Raw genomic sequence first — 19,292 nt, 5'->3', positions numbered from 1 at the left:
GGGTCGCCTCGAACTCACAGCAATCCTCCTACCTCTGCCTCCCGAGTGCTGGGAATAAAAGCATGTGCCACCACACCTGGCCCACCATACATCTTTTTTGAAAGAAGTTCTCTCACTGACCGGAAACCCACCAAGTAGGCTAGATTGGCTGGCCACTGAGCCCCAGGGATCCGCCTGTCTCTGCCTCCCCTGTGATGGGATTATAAGCACATGACATCATGCCTGGCTTTTTACAAGTGTTCTGGGGATTGAACACATGCTCTCACAGTTGTAAGGCAAGCACTTACCTGACTGAAATCATCTCTCCAGACCCTAAATCCATTTAATTTTTTTAAAAAAAAATTATTTGAGACAGAGAGAGGGAGAGAGAGAATGGGCATGCCAGGGCCTCAGGCCACTGCAAATGAACTCCAGATGCATGTGCCCCCTTGTATATCTGGCTTACATGGGACCTGGAGAATTGAACCTGGGTCCTTCACAGCAAGCACGTTAACCACTAAGCCATCTGTCCAGCCCCTAAATCCAGTTTTGATTGGATTGTATGTAGGGCCTTTTTTAGAGGATACATACTCTTCATGTTTTTAAATTTTAATTCCTCCTTCAACAGGAAGGAAGTTTCTGTCATTTCTCAATTCCACAGTTCTAACATATCTTCACTAAAAAATGTTATATATGTTGCTGGAAGGTTTTTATTTTATTTTACTTTTTTTTAAAAATTTATTTATTTATTTATTTGAGAGCGACAGACACAGAGAGAAAGACAGAGGGAGAGAGAGAATGGGTGCGCCAGGGCTTCCAGCCTCTGCAAACGAACTCCAGATATGTGCGCCCCCTTGTGCATCTGGCTAATGTGGGACCTGGGGAACTGAGCCTCGAACTGGGGTCCTTAGGCTTCATAGGCAAGCGCTTAACCGCTAAGCCATCTCTCCAGCCCTTATTTTACTTTTTGAGGTAGGGTCTCACTCTAGCCCAAGCTGACCTGGAACTCACTCTGTAGTCTCAGGCTGGCCTTAAACTCATGATCTTCCTACCTTTGCCTCCCCAGGGCTGGGATTAAAGGCATAGGCTGCCATGCTCAGCCTTGTTGGAAGTTTTTTTTTTGGAAGTTTTGACAGGAGTACTTCAGTTAGGTAAATTACTTTTCAGGCCAGAACATGTGTGTGCATATGTCCATGCATGTACATATGTGAATGTGCTCACATGGTTGTGCATGTTGCGTGCATCAGTATGCACACACATGTTACTATCACATCTTCTGTTCGGCATCTGTCCTGTTCTGGGTGAACGGGAGAAGAAGGTTACCATGGCAACTTACTTGAGCTGAAAAGGCCAGCAGGAAAGAGGAGTGACATCTCAAGGTTCCTGGTCTCATCTAGTAACTTTCTACTAGAAAGAAGGCATCGATAAGGAAAGAAAAATCTGGATTAAGGAAAGTCACTGTGAGCATAAATCATTCCTTTTTTGCTGATGTGTTTCCTAAGGCCCATTTAAAAAAAATTATTTTATTTTTGTCTTTGTGCAGTGTGTGTGTGTGTGTGTGTGTGTGTGTGTGTGTGTGTGTGCGCGCGCGCGCGCGTGTGTGTGTGGTTTGTGCATGCCAGGGCCCATGTGTGGAGGTCAGAGGACAGCCTGGAGATGCCCATGCTTCGCTGCCTATGACAGGATCTCAATCTGCTGTGACTGAGTGTGGCCCACAGCTTCTCGCCTTTTCCTGGCTCTGTTTCCCACGGTCATAGTCCCATTGGGATTGCAGATGCACGTGCCTCTCTGCATCCTGCTTTGGCTAGGAGCTGGGGAAATCGAACCTGGGCCAGCAGGCTTTGCAAGAAGCTCTTTTTCCCCACAGAGTCCTCTCTTCAGCCCCTGCTGTTTTTTTTTTTTCTTTCTACCAACTATAAAACAAAACAAACAAACAAAAATCCTCACCCACCCAAACAATTTCTTCCCTTACTGGTGCTTCAGCAAATGCTGATGTGTCTCATTTTCTGTCTGCCGTATTTTAGTCAATTAGGGCTCATAAAACACGGAGCTACCTGAAGACATGCCAGGTGGGGAGAATAGGAGTTCTGTGAGCCGGTTGGGTGGGATGGAGTCTGTAGCAGGAGAGCCGGGTGTGGTGGCACACGCCTTTAATCCCAGCACTCGGGAGGTAGAGGTAGGAGGATCAATGTGAGTTCGAGGCCACCCTGAGACTACATAGTGAATTCCAGGTCAGCCTGGGCCAGAGTGAGACGCTGCCTTGAAAAAATAAAAAGGAGCAGGGGAGTCAGAGAAAGGCACGGAGGACCCACAAAGAAGGCGTCTCTGGGTAGAAGCTGGTCATCCACCTTCCGCCCGCTTGGGCCAAAGGAGGCCCTAGTACAAGAGTGGATGTTCCAGGCTCCATTCCTGGATTGACTTCACTGAGGTCCATTTGGGAAAATAGGAAACATGTGGTCCTTGAACAATGAGAACTAAAAAATGTAGGGACTGACTACACATATATTACTGGCAAAATGAAAACTCAAGAGAGGCCCAGAGCACAGCATGGGGCGACCTCAGGGAGTCGGTGCTGGGATCTCTCCTCAGCTCCATTGCACCCGACCAGGGAGTCGTCTACACTTCTGTTCTTGGTGTGGTCAAGAATAAGTGTGAGTTGGGTGTGTTTGCTAGTGCTTTTGCTGTGAACAAGGCTTTTCTATCCCTCTACATTGTAAGCAAAATACTAGCTGGTGGTTTAAACCATGGAAAGGTTAAAAAAAAAAAAAAACAGCCCAAATATGTATGCTTCTTCTTTTTAGTTGTGTGTGTGTGTGTGTGTGCATGCCATGGCATGTGTGGAGGTCTGATAACAAACTTGGGTTGTTTGTCTTCTCCTTCCACATTCTTTAAAAAAAATTATATTTTATTTATATTTGGGAGAGAAAGAGGGAGAGAGAGAGCAAGAAAGAGGAAGAATGGGTGTGTCAGGGCCTTCAGTTGCTGCAAATGAACTCCAGACGCATGCGCCACCTTGTGCATCTGGCTTACGTGGATCCTGGGGAATTGAATCTGGATCCTTAAGCTTTGTAGGCAAACACCTTAACTGCTAAGCCATCTCTCCAGCTCCACATTATTTTTGAAACAGGGTCTCCCCTATAATGTTTTAGCTGCTATATGTGTGCCAGTCTATCTGGCCTTCGAGCTTCTAGATTCTTCTGACACTGCCTCCCATTGCCATAGGCATTCTGGGCTCAGAAGTATGGATGTCACTTTGTAGCTGGCTTTATGTGGGTGCTGGGGAATGGGGCTCTAGCTGGCAGGCTTGTCAGCAATTGCCTATAATAGAGGAGGGCTCTCCCCAGCCCCCACGTGCCTCTTTCTTTTTTTTTTTTTAAATTTTTTATTTATTTATTTATTTATTTATTTATTTATTTATTTATTTGAGAGCGACAGACACAGAGAGAAAGACAGATAGAGGGAGAGAGAGAGAATGGGCACGCCAGGGCTTCCAGCCTCTGCAAACGAACTCCAGACGCATGCGCCCCCTTGTGCATCTGGCTAACGTGGGACCTGGGGAACCGAGCCTTGAACCGGGGTCCTTAGGCTTCACAGGCAAGCGCTTAACCGCTAAGCCATCTCTCCAGCCCCCACGTGCCTCTTTCTATGCGTTCGTTTTCTACTTCTGCCTAAGAAATGTCCCAAAACGTACTGGCTTCAGAGTAAGTCTTATTATCTTAGGTGGTTTCTGTCTTTAGCTGCAGGCTTGCTTGGGACTGGAGACTGCTTTCTTGGTCAGGAATTGACAGTGTGGGTGGCTGTGCTGGGATCCTTGAACGCATGGACAAGGGCTTCCTGAGCGTCCTGGCAGGCAGCTCGCTTCCCCCAGGACCCATGATACAAGACAGAAAGGCAGGGACATGCAGTATCTTATCTAGGCACACTTCAGAGTCACACCTTGTCATTTCTACTGCATCTTACTGGTCTCAGGTCGCCCTAGACAGGGTGGGAAGGGACTCCTCAAGAGTGTCAGGAGTCACAGCTATCAGTGATGATTTGGGAGACTGGCTCCCCATCCTGGGAGAACAATACCGCCTCTTGCTGTCTTCCAACCCGCAATCCCGATAATCAAATTGACCTCTGTCTTCCTCGTCCTCCTCTACCCCAGTGGGTGAGTCCTGATCTCTACTTCGGAGCCAGCTCCCACCTATGCCGCCGCTTCTCCCCACCCCGTTCGTCCTCTTGTGGGAAGAGACGCTTTTACTCCTCATTTAAAAGGAGTCCCCTTCCCCTGCACCAGACATGGTGGCTGATGTTTTTTTTTTAAATATTTTTTGTTCATTTTTTATTTATTTATTTGAGAGTGACAGACACAGGGAGAAAGACAGATAGAGGGAGAGAGAGAGAATGGGCGCACCAGGGCTTCCAGCCTCTGCAAACGAACTCCAGACGCATGCGCCCCCTTGTGCATCTGGCTAACGTGGGACTGGGGAACCGAGCCTCGAACTGGGGTCCTTAGGCTTCACAGGCAGGCGCTTAACCGCTAAGCCATCTCTCCAGCCTGCCTGATGGTTTTAATCCCAGCACTCAGGTGGCTGAGGTAGGAGGATTGCCAGCTTAGACTACACCAGGTCAGTCTGGGCTAGAGTGAGACCTTGACTCAAAAACAAAATTTGGGCTGGGAGATGACTTAGCAGTTGAAGGCAATGGCTCACAGTCTGCTGCCCCAGGTCCATTTCCAGTACTCGCATAAAGCCAGATGCACAGGGATGCACGCACCTGGAGTTCCTTTGTTCTAACAAGAGGCCCTGGCGCTTGCTCACTCTCTCTCTCTCTCTCTCTCTCTCTCTCTCTCTGTCCTTGAAAATAAGTAAATGAAAATATTTTTTAAGAATTTAAAGGAGTTTCATTTTCTGATTAAAGAAGCAATGAATAACTACTGCAAAATGTCTGGGAAACAAAAAAGAATACAGAAGGCTATACAAACAGATACTACCACTGCCCAACCCCCCCCACACGTGCACATGCATGCACACACATGCAACACATGTACACACATGTGTACTACACACACGTGTACGCACACTTACACACATGTACACACACATTCACACACATACTCCGTTCCAATCTTTTCCCTAGCTAATCATATATATCTGTGCACGTAGAGCTCCTTTATTTTTTAAACATAACTGTGACCCAACTCTAGGTTTTTGGTTTTGGTGTTGGGACCTTACCTGAGCTGAGCATGCCCCACCCTCTACCACTGACCGACATCCCTGGCATGTATCGTTTTATCTTGTATTTAGCATTCAATAGAGAAGAACCATTTTCCTATATTAGGATTCTTCTGAGCTGGGCCTGGTGGTACAGACTTGTAATCCCAGCTACTTGGAAGGCTGAGACAGGAGAATCACAAGCTTAAGGTCTACCTGGACTACAGAGAGTTCAAAGCCAGCCTGAGCAACGGAGTTTTTTATTGCAAATGCAGTTCCCCAGTTTATAACCTGCTTAAACATTTTATTTGTTTGTTTGGTTTTGAGATAGCTTTTCACTCTAGGGCAGGCTGACCTGGAACTCTCTTTGTAGCCCCAGGCTGGCCTTGCGGCAATCCTTCAACCTCTGCCTCCCGAGTGCTGGGATTAAAGGTGCGTGCCACCATGCTGGGCTCATTTCATGTTTTTTAAAAATATTTTATTTGTATTTATTTATTTAATTGACAGAGACAGAAGGGGAAAGAGAGAGAGAGAAAGAGAGAGAGAATGGGCACGCCAGGGCCTCCAACCACTGTAAACAAACTCCAGACACAAATGCCACCTTGTGTATTTGGCTAACCTGGCTGATGTGGGTCCTGGGGAATTGAACCTGGGTCCTTTGGCTTTGCAGGCAAATGCCTTAACCGCTAACCCATCCCTCTAGCCCCTTATGTTTTTTAAAATTATATTTTATTTATTTATTTGCAAGGAGAGAGAGACATACACACATACAGAGAGAGAGAGAGAGAGAGAGAGAGAGAGAGAGAGAGAGAGAGAGAATGGGCATGCTAGGGCCCCTTGCCACTGCAAACAAACTCCAGATGCATGCACCACCCTGCCCACCTGGCTCCATAGTACCGGGGAATCAAACTCAGGCCATCAGGCTTTACAAGCAAGAGCTTTTAAGTGCTGAGCCATCTCTCCAGCCCTCATTTTGTGTTTTTGACATGCAGAGAAGGTTTATATTTGTGGTCACATTTGTCTTCCGTAGAACTTTTCTCTCTCTCTCTCTGTGTATGTGTGTGTAGGTGTTTACAGACTTCTTCCTTATCCTCTAGTCAGGTAAATATCCAGGTTTACTTTCTTCTAATTATTATTTAACTCTTCACTGTTCATTAAAAAAAACCTGACTCAATTTTTCCCTTCTAATCTCATGGGGCTTGGGGAACCCAAGAGTGTATATTTAAAAGGTTTTCAGGGACTTCTTCACATGAGCCATTAGAGATGTAGTCATGTCAATGAATAATTATGATGGGAGCTTTCTTAGGCCACTAATAACTAGAAATCCACCTTTACTCCATTGGCGCCCTCTTTTGACTCTTTGCTATAATTGAATGTGTTTACTTTTCTTTTTTTAGCTGTTTTTGCAAACAGGACATGGTATTGCTGAGCAGTCATCAGCTGGCAGAGTTCTTGCCTAGCATGCATGAAGCCCTGGGTTCAAGCCCCAGCCCTGCCTAGAACCATGGTGTCACACACCTGTCATCCCAGCACTTAGGAGGTGGAGGCACAGGCATTAGAAGTTCAAGATCATCCTCTGTTACACAGGCTACATAGTGAGTTCAAGGCCAGCTTGGACTACGTGAGACCCTGTCTCAAAACAACAAAACCAAAATCAGACAGATGAAGTCAGACGTGGTGGCACACATAGCTGATCTCAGCACTCAAAAGGCTGAGGCAGGAGTCTATGTACGTGTCATGTCCAAAAAGCCTTTACCCTGGTCCTGTATTTTCTTTAAACTATTACGTTTTACATTTAATGTAAATTAAATCCCATGGTAGTTCACATGCTTTTTTTTTTTTTTTTGGTTTTTTTGAGGTAGGGTCTTGCTCTAGCCTAGGCTGACCTGGAATTCACTATGTAGTGTCAGGGTGACCTCGAACTCACTCCTCCTACCTCTTCCTCCTGAGTGCTGGGCCAGGCTTTCCAAGTGTTTGTACCCTTTTAAACTTCTTATTTGTTTATTCGGTCCAGGTGGACCACTGCTTATACCCGCCCAACACGGGCTGAGTTCAGGGAATCTTTGCTTGATTGGCATGCCTAATTATTGCCCTAAGGAATTGCCAACTGCGTTGCTTATTATAATTTCTGACTTCTGAGTTTAAAGACTCTCCAAGATGGAGCTCATAGAATGGAAAGGTTGGCTGGAATGCTGGAGGACCAGCGGATGTCTTTGCAGTAGAATATCTAAGACTATTTTAGCCAATCAATGTTTTCTTGATCTCTTTTCTTTTTTTCAAAAATGTTAAAAAATTGTTATTTATTTATTTATTTGAGAGAGTGAGAAAGAGGCAGATGGGGGCGCAGGGGAGAATGGGTGTACCGGGGCCTCCAGCCACTGCAAACGAACTCCAGACATATGCGCCCCCTTGTACATCTGGCTTATGACCTGGAGAATCAAACCGAGGTCGTTTGGCTTTGCAGACAAATGCCTTAACTGCTAAGCCATCTCTCTGGCCCTCAAAAAATGTTTTTTAAAATTTATTTAAGTGAGTGTGCAGAGTTGCATGAGAGCCATTTGCCATTGCAATCAAACACCAGATGCAAGCCCTACTTTTTGTGTCTGGCTTTATGTAGGGACTGGAGACTTGAACCTGGGCCTGCAGGCTTTGCAAGCAAGAACATTTTAACATCTGAGCTATCTCCTCAACCTTCTTTATCTGATTTTTTAAAGATGGCTTAAGAATTCCCACCTCCTGGCATAAATCCTGTGACTTCTTTTTGCTTCCCATTCTCTGGTTATTTATCCTGGGTTTTGTATGTTTGTTTTCAAAGTAGTCTTGTTCTAGCCCAGGCTGATCTGGAATTCACTGTGTAGTCTCAGGCTGGCCTCAAACTCATGGCCATCCTCCTACCTCTGCCTCCCGAGTTCTGGGATTAAAGGCATGCACCACCATGCCCGGCTTAATCAGCCTGTTTTGATCAGCATGAATAGTAGTCATTTTATTTTTTTTTAATGTAGAAGGTTTTATTTTATTTTATTTTTGGGTTTTTTTTTTTTTTTTTTGAAGTAGATTCTCACTGTAGGCCAAAATAACCTGGAAATCACTCTGTCATCTCAGACTGGCCTTGAATTCCCAGCAATCCTTCTACCTCTGCCTCCTGAGTTCTGGGATTAAAGAAAGGCTCACCGTCACTTTTGCAGTCGTGAGGTTCCATAGGATGTCCTGGCAAAGGTCCCTCGGCCCCAGCATACGCCATGACCTGGATGATGGGCATCTTCCGTGGGGGAGCCCCCCAGCCACCACAGGCCCAGCTCCTCAGGGCCTGCATACAGAACACACCAGTGGCTTCACTGTGGGGATCCAACAATTTTCACCCAGTCCACCAGGCTGGTAGAGCCCTCGGGCCTGACCCACCTGCAGGACTTGTTTCAGTACAGACTCTTCGGGAAGCTGGTAACACCAAACTACAGACGAATCCTCTCATCGCACAGCCGTAGCCGCGTCAGGGTCCAGTCAGCCATGCCCCTCCATGTCAGGGACACAGTTAGCATTAGCTAAGGACTCTCGGTGGAGGAGCTTTTCCTCCAGCCTGCGTTATAACTGCCATCATGGAAGCCAGCCAGAACTCGGAGGGGATGCATTTCATTAAAGGTTCAGAGCACTTTTCTCTCCCATAGCTAAGTGTAAGAGCAACGTCTGGTGGCAGAGGGACCCTGGAGGAGGAGCGCTTGGAGTCCACAGGCCCATCAGTTCCCCATGATTAATGCTTGGCAGGCACTGGCTGTCAATGCGCAGTAGATCACTTCGTCTTCTTGCTTCCTGGGTTTGGCCCCAAAATCTTAGCTCAAAAATTCTCTAAGGACAAAAGGATCTTTTTTAAAATTTTTTTTTACCTTTTCTATGAGCAAGAGAGAGAGAGAGAGTTGGTGTGCCAGGGCCTGCAGCCACAGCAATCAAACTCCAGACATTTGCACCATCTTATGCAAATGTGCAACCTTGCCCTTGAGTTACCTTTTGCGCCTGCATTATGTGGGACCTGGAGAGATGAACATGGGTCCTTAAGCTTTGCAGACAAGCATCTTAACCACTAAGCCATCTCTCCAGCCTGAAAGCATCCTTAAAAAAAAATGGCTTTAGGGATTAGGGAGATGGCTCATGGGCAAGCTGAGGATGAGAGTTCAATGCCTAGGAAATGCTGCACGTGGTGGCACAAGCCTGTTATTTCAGTGCTAAGGGGAAACGGTCCATTGTGGTAGGAAGACATGGTCACACTGCATCTGCACATAGGAAACAGAGCAGCCAGGAAATAGGGCCAAGCTATAAAACCTCAAGGCCCACCCCAGTGACCACTCCCTCCAGCTAGGCTCCACTTCCTCAAGCCTCACAGCTTTCCAAAACAATGCCACCAGCTGGGGACCGAGAATTCAAACACAGAAGTTTGTGAGGGACATTTCACAGTCAAACCATAATGACATCATGCTTAATCGAGTTACACTGCCACATTCCAGGGAGCCTGTCCTGGGATCCTTGGCCCCCATGAGCCAAGGCATCTCAAAGGGACGTGCTGGAGTGACAGAGCCCACTATCTGTCACAGAAGCTGCAGTCCAGGGCAATGGCATGGTCATAAGTGAGTGTGTGGAGGTCGCATTAATGACCTCACAGCATCTGTCATTACCTGCATAAGACCTGCATAATACTGCCCCATCAACATGTTATCATGGATGACGGGGGAGGGGGAAAAAAGGACGTCAAAATAGAGGAGGGGACTGGAGAGATGGCTCAGTGGTTAAGGTGCTTGTAGGCAAAGCCTAACAAACCTGGGTTCAATTCCCCAGTACTCAGGTAAAGCCAGATGCACAAGGTGGCGCATGCATCTGGAGTTCATTTGCAGCAGTTGGAGGCCCTGGTGTGCCCATTCTCTCTCACTGTCTATCTTCTCTCTATCCCTCTCTACTTACAAATAAATAAATATTTAAAAAATAGAAGAGGGACTAGTTAGAAAGAAGGGGTTCAGTGGAAGGACAGGGGACCAAGGAGGGTAGTAGGAGAGGATTAGGCTCAGGGCACATTGTGTATATGTGTGGAGGCTGTCAGTGTTTTTCACAAAGAAGTGAGTATGGCTGACCGGCATATGACCGAGTCCAGTTTAAAGTGAGCATCCATTTATAGGAAAAAGCGGTCTTATACTTCTGTATTTAGATGGATAAACAGACATGGATATATAATGAGTTTTCACAGACATGCTAGTCTTTGAGTCTTGACTGTAAAACACTATGTTGACAGCCCCCCACCCATGTATAGTTGAGGTGAATCCTTCTATCACCACTTGCCCCTGATTAGGACAGACTGAGTCTCACTTATTGTTACCTCTGTCACACAGTGCCTGCGGGTTTCACATATAGCAACTTAAGGTGAATGAGTGAAGTCACATGTAAGCGGTGAAAAGCATGACCTCATTTTAATACGCATCTGTTTGAGTAGCTTGAACGAGCTTAGGCTTCATGCTGCTCTGAAAATAGTGTTGGATGCTCTCAAGGGCATATTCACAGCCATCACCTCCTGCGTGGCAAGCCCTTTCTGTGTAGCCAGGACACCACAATGAATAAGGTGAGGTTTGTGTCCTCAGTCACCTCTCCACCTAGTGGGTAGGTGAGCATATACACAGCTTTCCATGGGACAGCCACAGGGACTTATGGAGACCAGCCTGGTGAGGACGGAATCCAGGAGACGGTGGTGGCAGCAGGCGACGCTGGAGAGGAAGGTAGAGACTATATCACGAAGAGCTGGACTGGCTTTTCTGTACCAAGCCTCTGTCATGGCGGAGGCTTCCAGCAAGAGACTCATTGTCTCGCAGCATGAGAGGCTCTGCGAGCCTCAGGCTGGTCTCAGCCATCCCTGGAAGGTCCTTGGCTTGCAGAAGCGTCACCCTGGGCTTCTGCCTTCAAGGGTGCATAGCCATCTCCACGTTGTCTTCCCCTGGAGCTGGGGCGACTTGGGTTCAGGTCGTCCCTTTTCTATAAGCACACAGCCGTACTAGGTTGGGACTTTCATGATTTCCCCTTTGTCTTTTCCTGTCCCTAGTGGCCCAGTTTCTCCCATGTTTGGCTTCCTGGGGAATGTCCCAGAATCCTGAGGAAGCCACCGTGTGCTTCACCCTCAGAGAGGACTGTGGGGCCGCGTAGGCTTTTGCTCTAGACACTTGGGGGTGGGGGAAGAGGGGCGTGTGAGGCAGTAGCCCAAGTGACTACATTCCTCTGGTGTTTTCTTTTCTTTTGTTTAATTTTTTTTATTTGAGAAAGATGTGGAGGGGGGAGAGAGAATGGGTGCACCAGGGCCTCCATCCACTGCAAATGAACTCCAGACACATGTGTCCCCTTGTGCATCTGGCTTATGTGGGTCCTGGGGAATTGCACTAAGGTCCTTTGGCTTTGCAGGCAAATGCCTTAACCACTAGGCCATCTCTCCAGCCCCTCCCCCCATGTGGTTTTTACTCATTTGTTTGTGATTGTACTAGGGATTGAACCCAGGGCCCATGCATACTAGGATCTGTCGCTGATCTGCAGGGTGGAGATGGATCTGGGATTGTGTGGCCTCCTACAGCCATGTCACACAGACTGTCCGGGGGGCTTTGGATAAGTGAGGGCCTGTGGGCCAGCTGCTCCCCTTGCTTGCTTTCATTTCTTGTTACCTTAAAGTGACTTTTTCACATTCTGACTGGTTAAAAATAAATAACAGTATTATCGACTATATAGGTGACATGTAATTCAAATGTTAGTGCCAGAGCCCACTTTTAGTACTTCCCATAGGTGCCTTCCCAGGCAAGGTCGAGGGGTCTTGACATACTATATAGCCAAGGAGAATCTTAAAAAGTTGTCCTATTTGGCTCTTACAGAATGAGCCTGTTCCCAAGCTTGCCACAGCCAGCAGGGGGCAGCAGAGAGCTGTGCTGCCGCAAGACCACTTTAGGGGGTCAGAGGGGAACCCAGGAATGTGACAAGGGGCCAGGGAAGGTCTGAGATAAAGGGCTCAGACCTGGGGGAGTAGCCCAGAGAGTCTTCAGAGATGGTGGTACAGTAATTGCGGAGGCATAGGTCGGGGTGACACCCAGTTAAACAGGGCAATAAGAAGCAATTTGGTTGCTGGAATGGAAAGGGTGTGGGGGCAGTCCAGGCTGGGCAGGGACGTCAGGTGGGGCCCCGATGTTAGGGAAGGCAGGAGGGCGTCATTGAAGGGCCTTGGCTGTCGAGTGGTGGCATCAGGATTGGGGGTGGAGGGACGGTGACGGGTGGCAATACCCTGGGAAAGGCTGCCGCAGGAACCGACCATCCCGACCCGGAACATTGGGAACTCACTGTGTTTTGCATTCTGAGTCTTTCCCCAGGTCGGGCTGGATATGCGGCGTCACTATTTACGACATTTCTTTCTCTTTCTGGACTTCCCTCGGCCTTCACGGTGAAGTCCACTCTCTTAGCCTCTAGCCCAGTCATTTTCTTTGGGGTGGCTCTTGTGCATGTGGGGCGTCATTGCCAGCTGGTTACATTAGTTGAGCTCTCAGCCTTTGAGGGAGGCCTTTTGTTCTGCCACAGAGTATTTTTCTCAGTGGGCCCAGCATGTGGGGGTGCCCCCCCTAGATTCCCTTGGGAATCCAATGAACCCCTTTATGCAGGCCTAGAAATGCTCACAGACAGACTCAAAACTTTAGGTGTGAGCTGGGGAGCTGATTCAGGGTTTAAAGGCACTTGCTTGCAAAGACTGCCAGTCCTGGGCCCGATTCCCCGGTACCCACATAAATAAGCTTTGGAGGTAGAGGGACAATGGCTTTAGCGGCCGTGCCTCAGGGAACCCAGAAGCAAGAGCATGAAGCCCCTCAAAGTGGTGGATGCATCTGGAGTCAAGTCTGTAGTGGCAAGAGGTCCTGATGCACCCACACGCTTCTGTCTCTCTGTGTCTCTCTATGGAGTCTCAGGATGGCCTTGAACTCACAGCAATCCTCCTACCTCTGCCTCCCGAGTGCCATCCCTCTCTCTCTCAAATGAATATAATAAAAAAATATTTTAAGGGGCGGGAGAGATGGCTCAGCAGTTAAGGTGCTTGTCTGTAAAGCCTAAGAACCCTGGTTTGAGTCCCCAGTGCCCACATAAAGTGAGAGGCACAGAGTGGCCCATGCATCTGGAGTTCCTCTGCAGTGACTAGAGGTCTTGGCAAGGCCATTCTCTCCCTCTCTCTGCAAAGAAATACATAAAATATTTAAAGTATATATTTTGAAAAACTTCAGGTGTGATTTTCAGGGTTTCGGACCTCCTTGGGACCAACCTAGCCAGCTAAGACTTGAGCCGTCTCCCACTTTAAGATTTGGAACTTGATATCAAGGTTTTAACTGTTTGCCCCTTCCAGTGGCTCTTCTGCTCACACTAATCTTGTGTGTGTGTGTGTGTGTGTGTGTGTGTGTGTGTGTGTGTTCATGTGTGGTGGCCAGAGGACAAACTGAGACATTGTTTCTCAGCACTGTCCACCATTTTTTAAGACAATGGCCTTCACTGGCCTGGAGCTTGCCTAATTAGGCTAGACTGGTTGGCTAGCCTCCTATCTTTACTTCCTCAGCAGCAGGATTACAAATGGGCACCATCACTCAGCTTTTTCACATGGGTTCTGGGAATCAAACTCAGCTCCCCATGCCTGCGAAGCAAGCACATTATCTACTTAGCTGTCTCCCCAACCTCTGATTTTCTTAATATCCTGGTCTGCCAGTAAGTTATTTGGAAACGCCACTAATATCTTAGTCTTTAAAATGGATTAAAAATCTTTCAAACAAATAACACAGGAACCAACAGGACCACCCAGGGTGATGGCTTGGTGGGGTGAGCTGTGGGGGGGGGGCCCAAAGTAGAGGCTTCTGGAAACATCCCTGAACTGTAAATCTGGCTTCTACCACCTTCCTATGCTCATGGCCAGGAAGCCCTGAGCTCACAGAATTGTGCACAAGTTTTTTTCCCCCCTGGGGTTTTGATACATCATGAAAGCCTCTTTTCTAAAACAAAAAGCATTAATATATCAGATGTAGCCTGGTTCAGGAAATTATTAGCTACTGTAACTAGAAATAAGCAGATTACATTTTTAAAGAGATTAATTGAATCCTTATCACAAGGAATATTTAGAGGGTTACATTCAATTATGAAATGTTTCCAAAGGGCAAATGAGTACTTAGAAAATTGAAGAATTTTTCCCCCCAAATTACCCAGATTTAGAAAATCTAATTCAGTATCAACTTTTAATAAAAAGGGTGATTCCCAACCCTTAAGATCGTGCGCACATATGAGTGTGTGCTGTGTTAACAACAGCTCTAGTGGAGTAAAATGCCTAGAAAATAAAATTCACCTGATTAGAAAATAGTTAGTGTGTGAGATTACATAGTGTAATGGTTAGCACTCACTCTGGAGTCTGAAAATAGTTAATGACAAAGACCATGTTTTAGGGAAATGTGGGATTGAAGCTAATGGGGAAGTGTAGGGTTAAAGTTTACTGATTTGGCACAATCTGAGCTGAGTGAGCCCAAAGTTCAGCCTAAGTGGTATGTACATAGAGAACTTTGCCAGACTCACCAGGCCCCGTGTCTTGAAAGGGACATGATTGATAATCAGATCTTATGATCTTGACCTAAGAACACAATTATTTTTATTTCTGTCAGGTAAATTTACCAAGATGATGGACAGATAATGTGGAAAAAGAATAATAGAAATAAATACACAAACTTTAACTCATGGCATGGAAAAATTATTTTATGTAGCGTTTTTAGATTAGGATATAGTATTACCATAGTAGATTTTAAGACTTAACCGCTTTCAAAATGTCAAAGCAGGGTTGGAGAAATGGTTTAGCGGTTAAGGCATTTGCCTGCAAAACCAAAGGACCATGGTTTGATTCCCCAGGACCCATGTAAGCCAGATGCACAAGGTGGCACATGCATCTGGAGTTTATTTGCAGCAACTGGAGGCCCTGGCATGTTCATTCTCTCTCTCTCTCTCTCTCTCTCTCTCTCTCTCTATATATATATATATATATATATATATATATATATACACCTCTGTCTATCTCTCTCAAATAAATAAATATTTTACAAAAGGACAAAAAGGAAAGTGTCACTTAGAAAAAGATGTTAAAGAATTCAAGAGGCTCAGTCACATTAAAATGAAGATTCTAAATAGAATTGTCAATGGGTTTAAATGTCTCTAATACATGTGTAAAAATTGGCAAAATTTTAATATCTTCCATACAGCTATATTATGTTCAACAACATGTAAATATTTAGAAGGACTGGTTGTTTAACCTTTAAAATTTAACTGATTGGCAAATCAATAAAACTGATCACTATGTAAACAAATTCACCTATCCTAAGTGCACCAGTTAATGATTTTCAGTAAAATGAGGGCTAAACCACCATCCCCACGATGTTCCACATCCTTCCTCACGATGTGCCACCATAATATAATTGTTGAGCATTTCTAGCACGCTCAAAGGTTCTCTTTTGTAATCACTAGACGTGATATTAGAAAAACAGCCTTAATTTATCACTTCCTGTGTTTGCATCACCTCCATTTTGCTGTCACTACTGACTGATCATTACTGATTTCTCCTCCAGGCAAACATGAAACGGCTGGGGCGAAACTCTTGCGGTCTTACCAGAGGCTGAGGTGCGTACAGTGAGGGCGCACTGCCCGGCTCTCTGGGGCAGGAGCTCAGAGGACTCCCCAAAAGAACATACAGGTCTTAGATTTTGGAGGGCACTGCATTGGAATGTAGCTTTTTTTCCCTTTTTCTATTAATGATAAAGTGCCTGGAAAAGATTCATGATTCAATCAGATACTTCCAGATTCTCACAAGAAATCTTCTAGTTATCTTCTAGTATCTTCTCACTCAATACTGCTTGGATTTTTTCCCTCCCTCAGATCCTCCTGAAATGTTTTAAGGAAATGAAATATCACTGTGGATTGCACAACATTGATGGCATGCTAGACCCATTCTTATCTCTAACACCTTACTCGGTGCCTGGCACCTTCCGTATTTGTGGAATAAACAAGTCTACTGGCCATTGAATAATGGTCTAGGAGATGTTAACATCTTGGTACAAAATTCTGAACCTCTGTCAGCCCTGAAGTTGGAGTAATTCACCTACCTGATTACATGGAGTTTCTTAAACTATTACCGGGAGCCCCTGGCAGGCGCTAGCTACTTTTTTGGCCCATAATGGAATTTGTCCAGTCTTCAAACTTTCTTATTAATTTTTTTTCCTAGGCAGGGTCTTGCTATGTAGTCCTGTGGCCTGGTACTTGCTATGTAGTATCTGATTGAATCAACCAGGCTGGCCTTAAACTTATGACAGTTTTCCTACCTCAGTCTTTCCAATGCTGGTAGTGGGCACCACCACACCTGGCCTCTTTTCTTTTCTTCTCCTTTTCTTCTCATCTCTTCCCTTCCCTTTTCCTTCCTTCCTTCCCCCCCCTTTCTTTCCCCCTTCATCTGTTCTCACTTCTATTAGGTCATGTTTTCAGTTTTTCTCTGTTATTTTTTGGGGGGGAGAGGTGGGAGGGTTAAAGGTAGGGTCTCACTCTAACCCAGGCTGACCTGAAATTCACTCTGTACTCTCAGGGTGGTCTTGAACTCACGGCGATCCTCCTACCTCTGCCTCCCTAACGCTGGGATTAAAGGCGTGCACTGCCACGCCTGGCTTTTCTCCATTTTTAATTCACAAGATTTTGGCCTGTTCTGGTATGGTTTGCACTGAGAGAACAAGGCGTCCACATGGGACCTCACAAGTGAAGCCCGAGGCTTGGAGCAGCCCAGTGGGAAGCCCATCCCGGCTTTCCAGCGGCTTCAGAATGTACTGGTGGGGGGGTGGGGGCGGGGCAGGAGGTTTGGCACTTGCCTGGCAAGTATAAGGCCCTGGGTTCAAACCAAGGGAACTAGAACGTAATGGATATTTGGCCTGCAGATGGTGGGGCCCTCCTGCCCACATTCAGATAACCAGCATAGTTACTACTTGCCGAGGAGGAGGGCCAAGCAGGGCTACTGGATATATATATATATATTTTAAGTGAGGGAATGAAAGACAAGCAAGGCAAATATCTTGCATCATGAAATATCACTGTACCTGTCTACTTGTCAGCCAGTAACTCGCACAGCGCACGTTGCTCATTGCTGTGTTTTTCCTTGGCAGCAAAGTCTCCGTGGTTCCTCCTACTCCACCACCTCTCAGCGAGAACCAGTGTGGTGGCAGCCCCGGCCGGGTAACACCTCTGTCTGGGTGGCCCTGGGTGGGAAGGGAAGCAGGGGAGGGTGGGTCGGCAAGGGGCAAGGAGGCTAGAGTGTTGGGCCAACAGCCTTGGAGCATGGGGATCTGCCTTTGGAGCAAGTCCCACAGCAAGGCAGAGAGCCAAGGTCCGGGTGGAGACGGGGAAGGGCTTCACCTTCACTCTCAGGCCCGGAGCATGTCCGGTGTCCGCTGGCCTCTTTTGCCTGCATCCATCTCCGTGCTCCATCGCCAGCTCTGCACTGGGACTTTGGGTTTGAAATGTGCGTTTGGCTTCTGGGAGCCCGGGGGAAATACTAGTTGCATAGGTGTGTGAAGATGGGGGAGCCTTTGGGAATGAGGGTATAATCTTTAAAAAATATATATTTATTTATTTGAGAGAGGGAAATAGTCAGATAGAGTGAGGGAGAGCAAGGGAGAGAGAGAGAGAGAGAATGGGTGCGCCAGGGCCTCCAGCTGCTGCAAATGAACTCCAGATGCATGCGCCACCTTGTGCATCTGGCTTACGTGGGTCCTGAGGAGTGAAGCCTTGAACCGGGGTCCTTAGGCTTCATAGACAGGCACCTAACTGCTAGGCCATCTCTCCAGTCCGAGAGTATCATCTTTTGAGTGTTTTCAGGTTCTGATGTAAAGAGACCCACTACCGCTTAGCTGTGCAATCTCAAAGGAAGTGCCCAGGTTTTCCACCTGAGAAGTTTATGCATGGGTAGGTGGATAGTGGATGGATATATGGACAGTAGCTAGAAAGATAGTGGGTGCCCAATCACGTGGATGATCATGGAGTGGGTGGATGTATGGCTAGTGGGTGGATAACTTGTCAAGGTGGTGGATGGATAAAAACTGGATGGATGGATGGATGGATGGATGGCTGCATTAATTACCCAGTGGATGGATTGATAGTAGATAGATGAAGGGATGGTGGGTGATTAGGCAGATGGGTGGGTGGTCAGTGAGTGGATAAACGAGCATTGGATGGATGGATTATTAGGTGAGTGGATGAATGAGCACTGGGTCGATAGGTGGGTGGGTGGATGAGTGAGTGGGTGGACTCATGGGTACATTGAGGGAAAGATGGATCCTTGGATGGATAGATGGACAGTGGACTCATGAATGGACCGTGGGTGAGTGGGCGGGAAGATGGATGGTCAGTTAGTAGGTAGATAGATAAGTGGGCAGTGAATGGATGGGTAAACTCTGGATGGACGGATGAGACTTGGGGAAGGAGGTGATGTATTTTCTTTGGTTGATTTTCCCTTCTTCCTCTCAGCTCTGCTTTGGTAGAGAGCATTCCTTGGTTTCAGGTTGGTCACCTTGTCCCTCATACCACCCTGGACCCCCATGTCACCTACTTTCTATCCACGTTATCACCCCGTCTGCACTGAGTTGTGGTGGGTCCTTGAGAGAAAGGAGGCCAAACAAGCAATAATGAGCTGGGGACAAGCTTTAATCACCATGTCCGAGAGGTGGTTGTTTTCTGGTGGACAACCAGTTTCTTCTTGAAACGAGGCTGCCAAAATACGGAGGGCAGCTGAGTGCAGGGGATGCCCAGCTCACCTGGTGTATGCAGTCTGCACCTCCAGTCATGCACCCACACAGGCACATACCCGAGCACCCACAGCCCACCTTCTCTGCGCTGTTTTGGGGGGGGTGGGGTGGAGGAGCTGGTAGGGCACACGCTGGTTCCCTAACATAACACTTTCTCTTGTTCCTCTTTCAGGTGCAGGAACTTGGTCAGTTTAGAGGATTTAATAAGTCTGTGGAGAATTTGTTTCTGTCGGTCACCACCCACATGAAAAGTAAGTGGCTGTCCCCAGATGTGTTCTTCCCA

The 19,292-nt window shown here is 46.9% G+C and overlaps 1 protein-coding gene across 2 annotated transcripts in view; it reads left to right on the top strand.

Moving 5' to 3' along the window:
* Sytl3 (synaptotagmin like 3) overlaps positions 1-19,292 on the top strand; it is a 54,762-nt gene that overhangs the window by 12,059 nt on the left and 23,411 nt on the right. Inside the window, exons 4-6 of one of the 2 annotated variants that reach the window (XM_045159396.1) lie at positions 15,797-15,848; positions 17,372-17,441; positions 19,182-19,260. In XM_045159396.1, the coding sequence (XP_045015331.1) occupies positions 15,797-15,848; positions 17,372-17,441; positions 19,182-19,260 (201 nt within the window). The remainder of the gene's footprint in view (positions 1-15,796; positions 15,849-17,371; positions 17,442-19,181; positions 19,261-19,292) is intronic. The other variant, XM_045159397.1, reaches the window with a different exon arrangement.

This window comes from Jaculus jaculus, chromosome 9 (assembly GCF_020740685.1).
Source record: "Jaculus jaculus isolate mJacJac1 chromosome 9, mJacJac1.mat.Y.cur, whole genome shotgun sequence".
NCBI classification, from domain to species: Eukaryota; Metazoa; Chordata; class Mammalia; order Rodentia; family Dipodidae; genus Jaculus; species Jaculus jaculus.
Note: the sequence above shows the minus strand (reverse complement) of the source record. Positions and strands in the feature narration are given on the sequence as shown.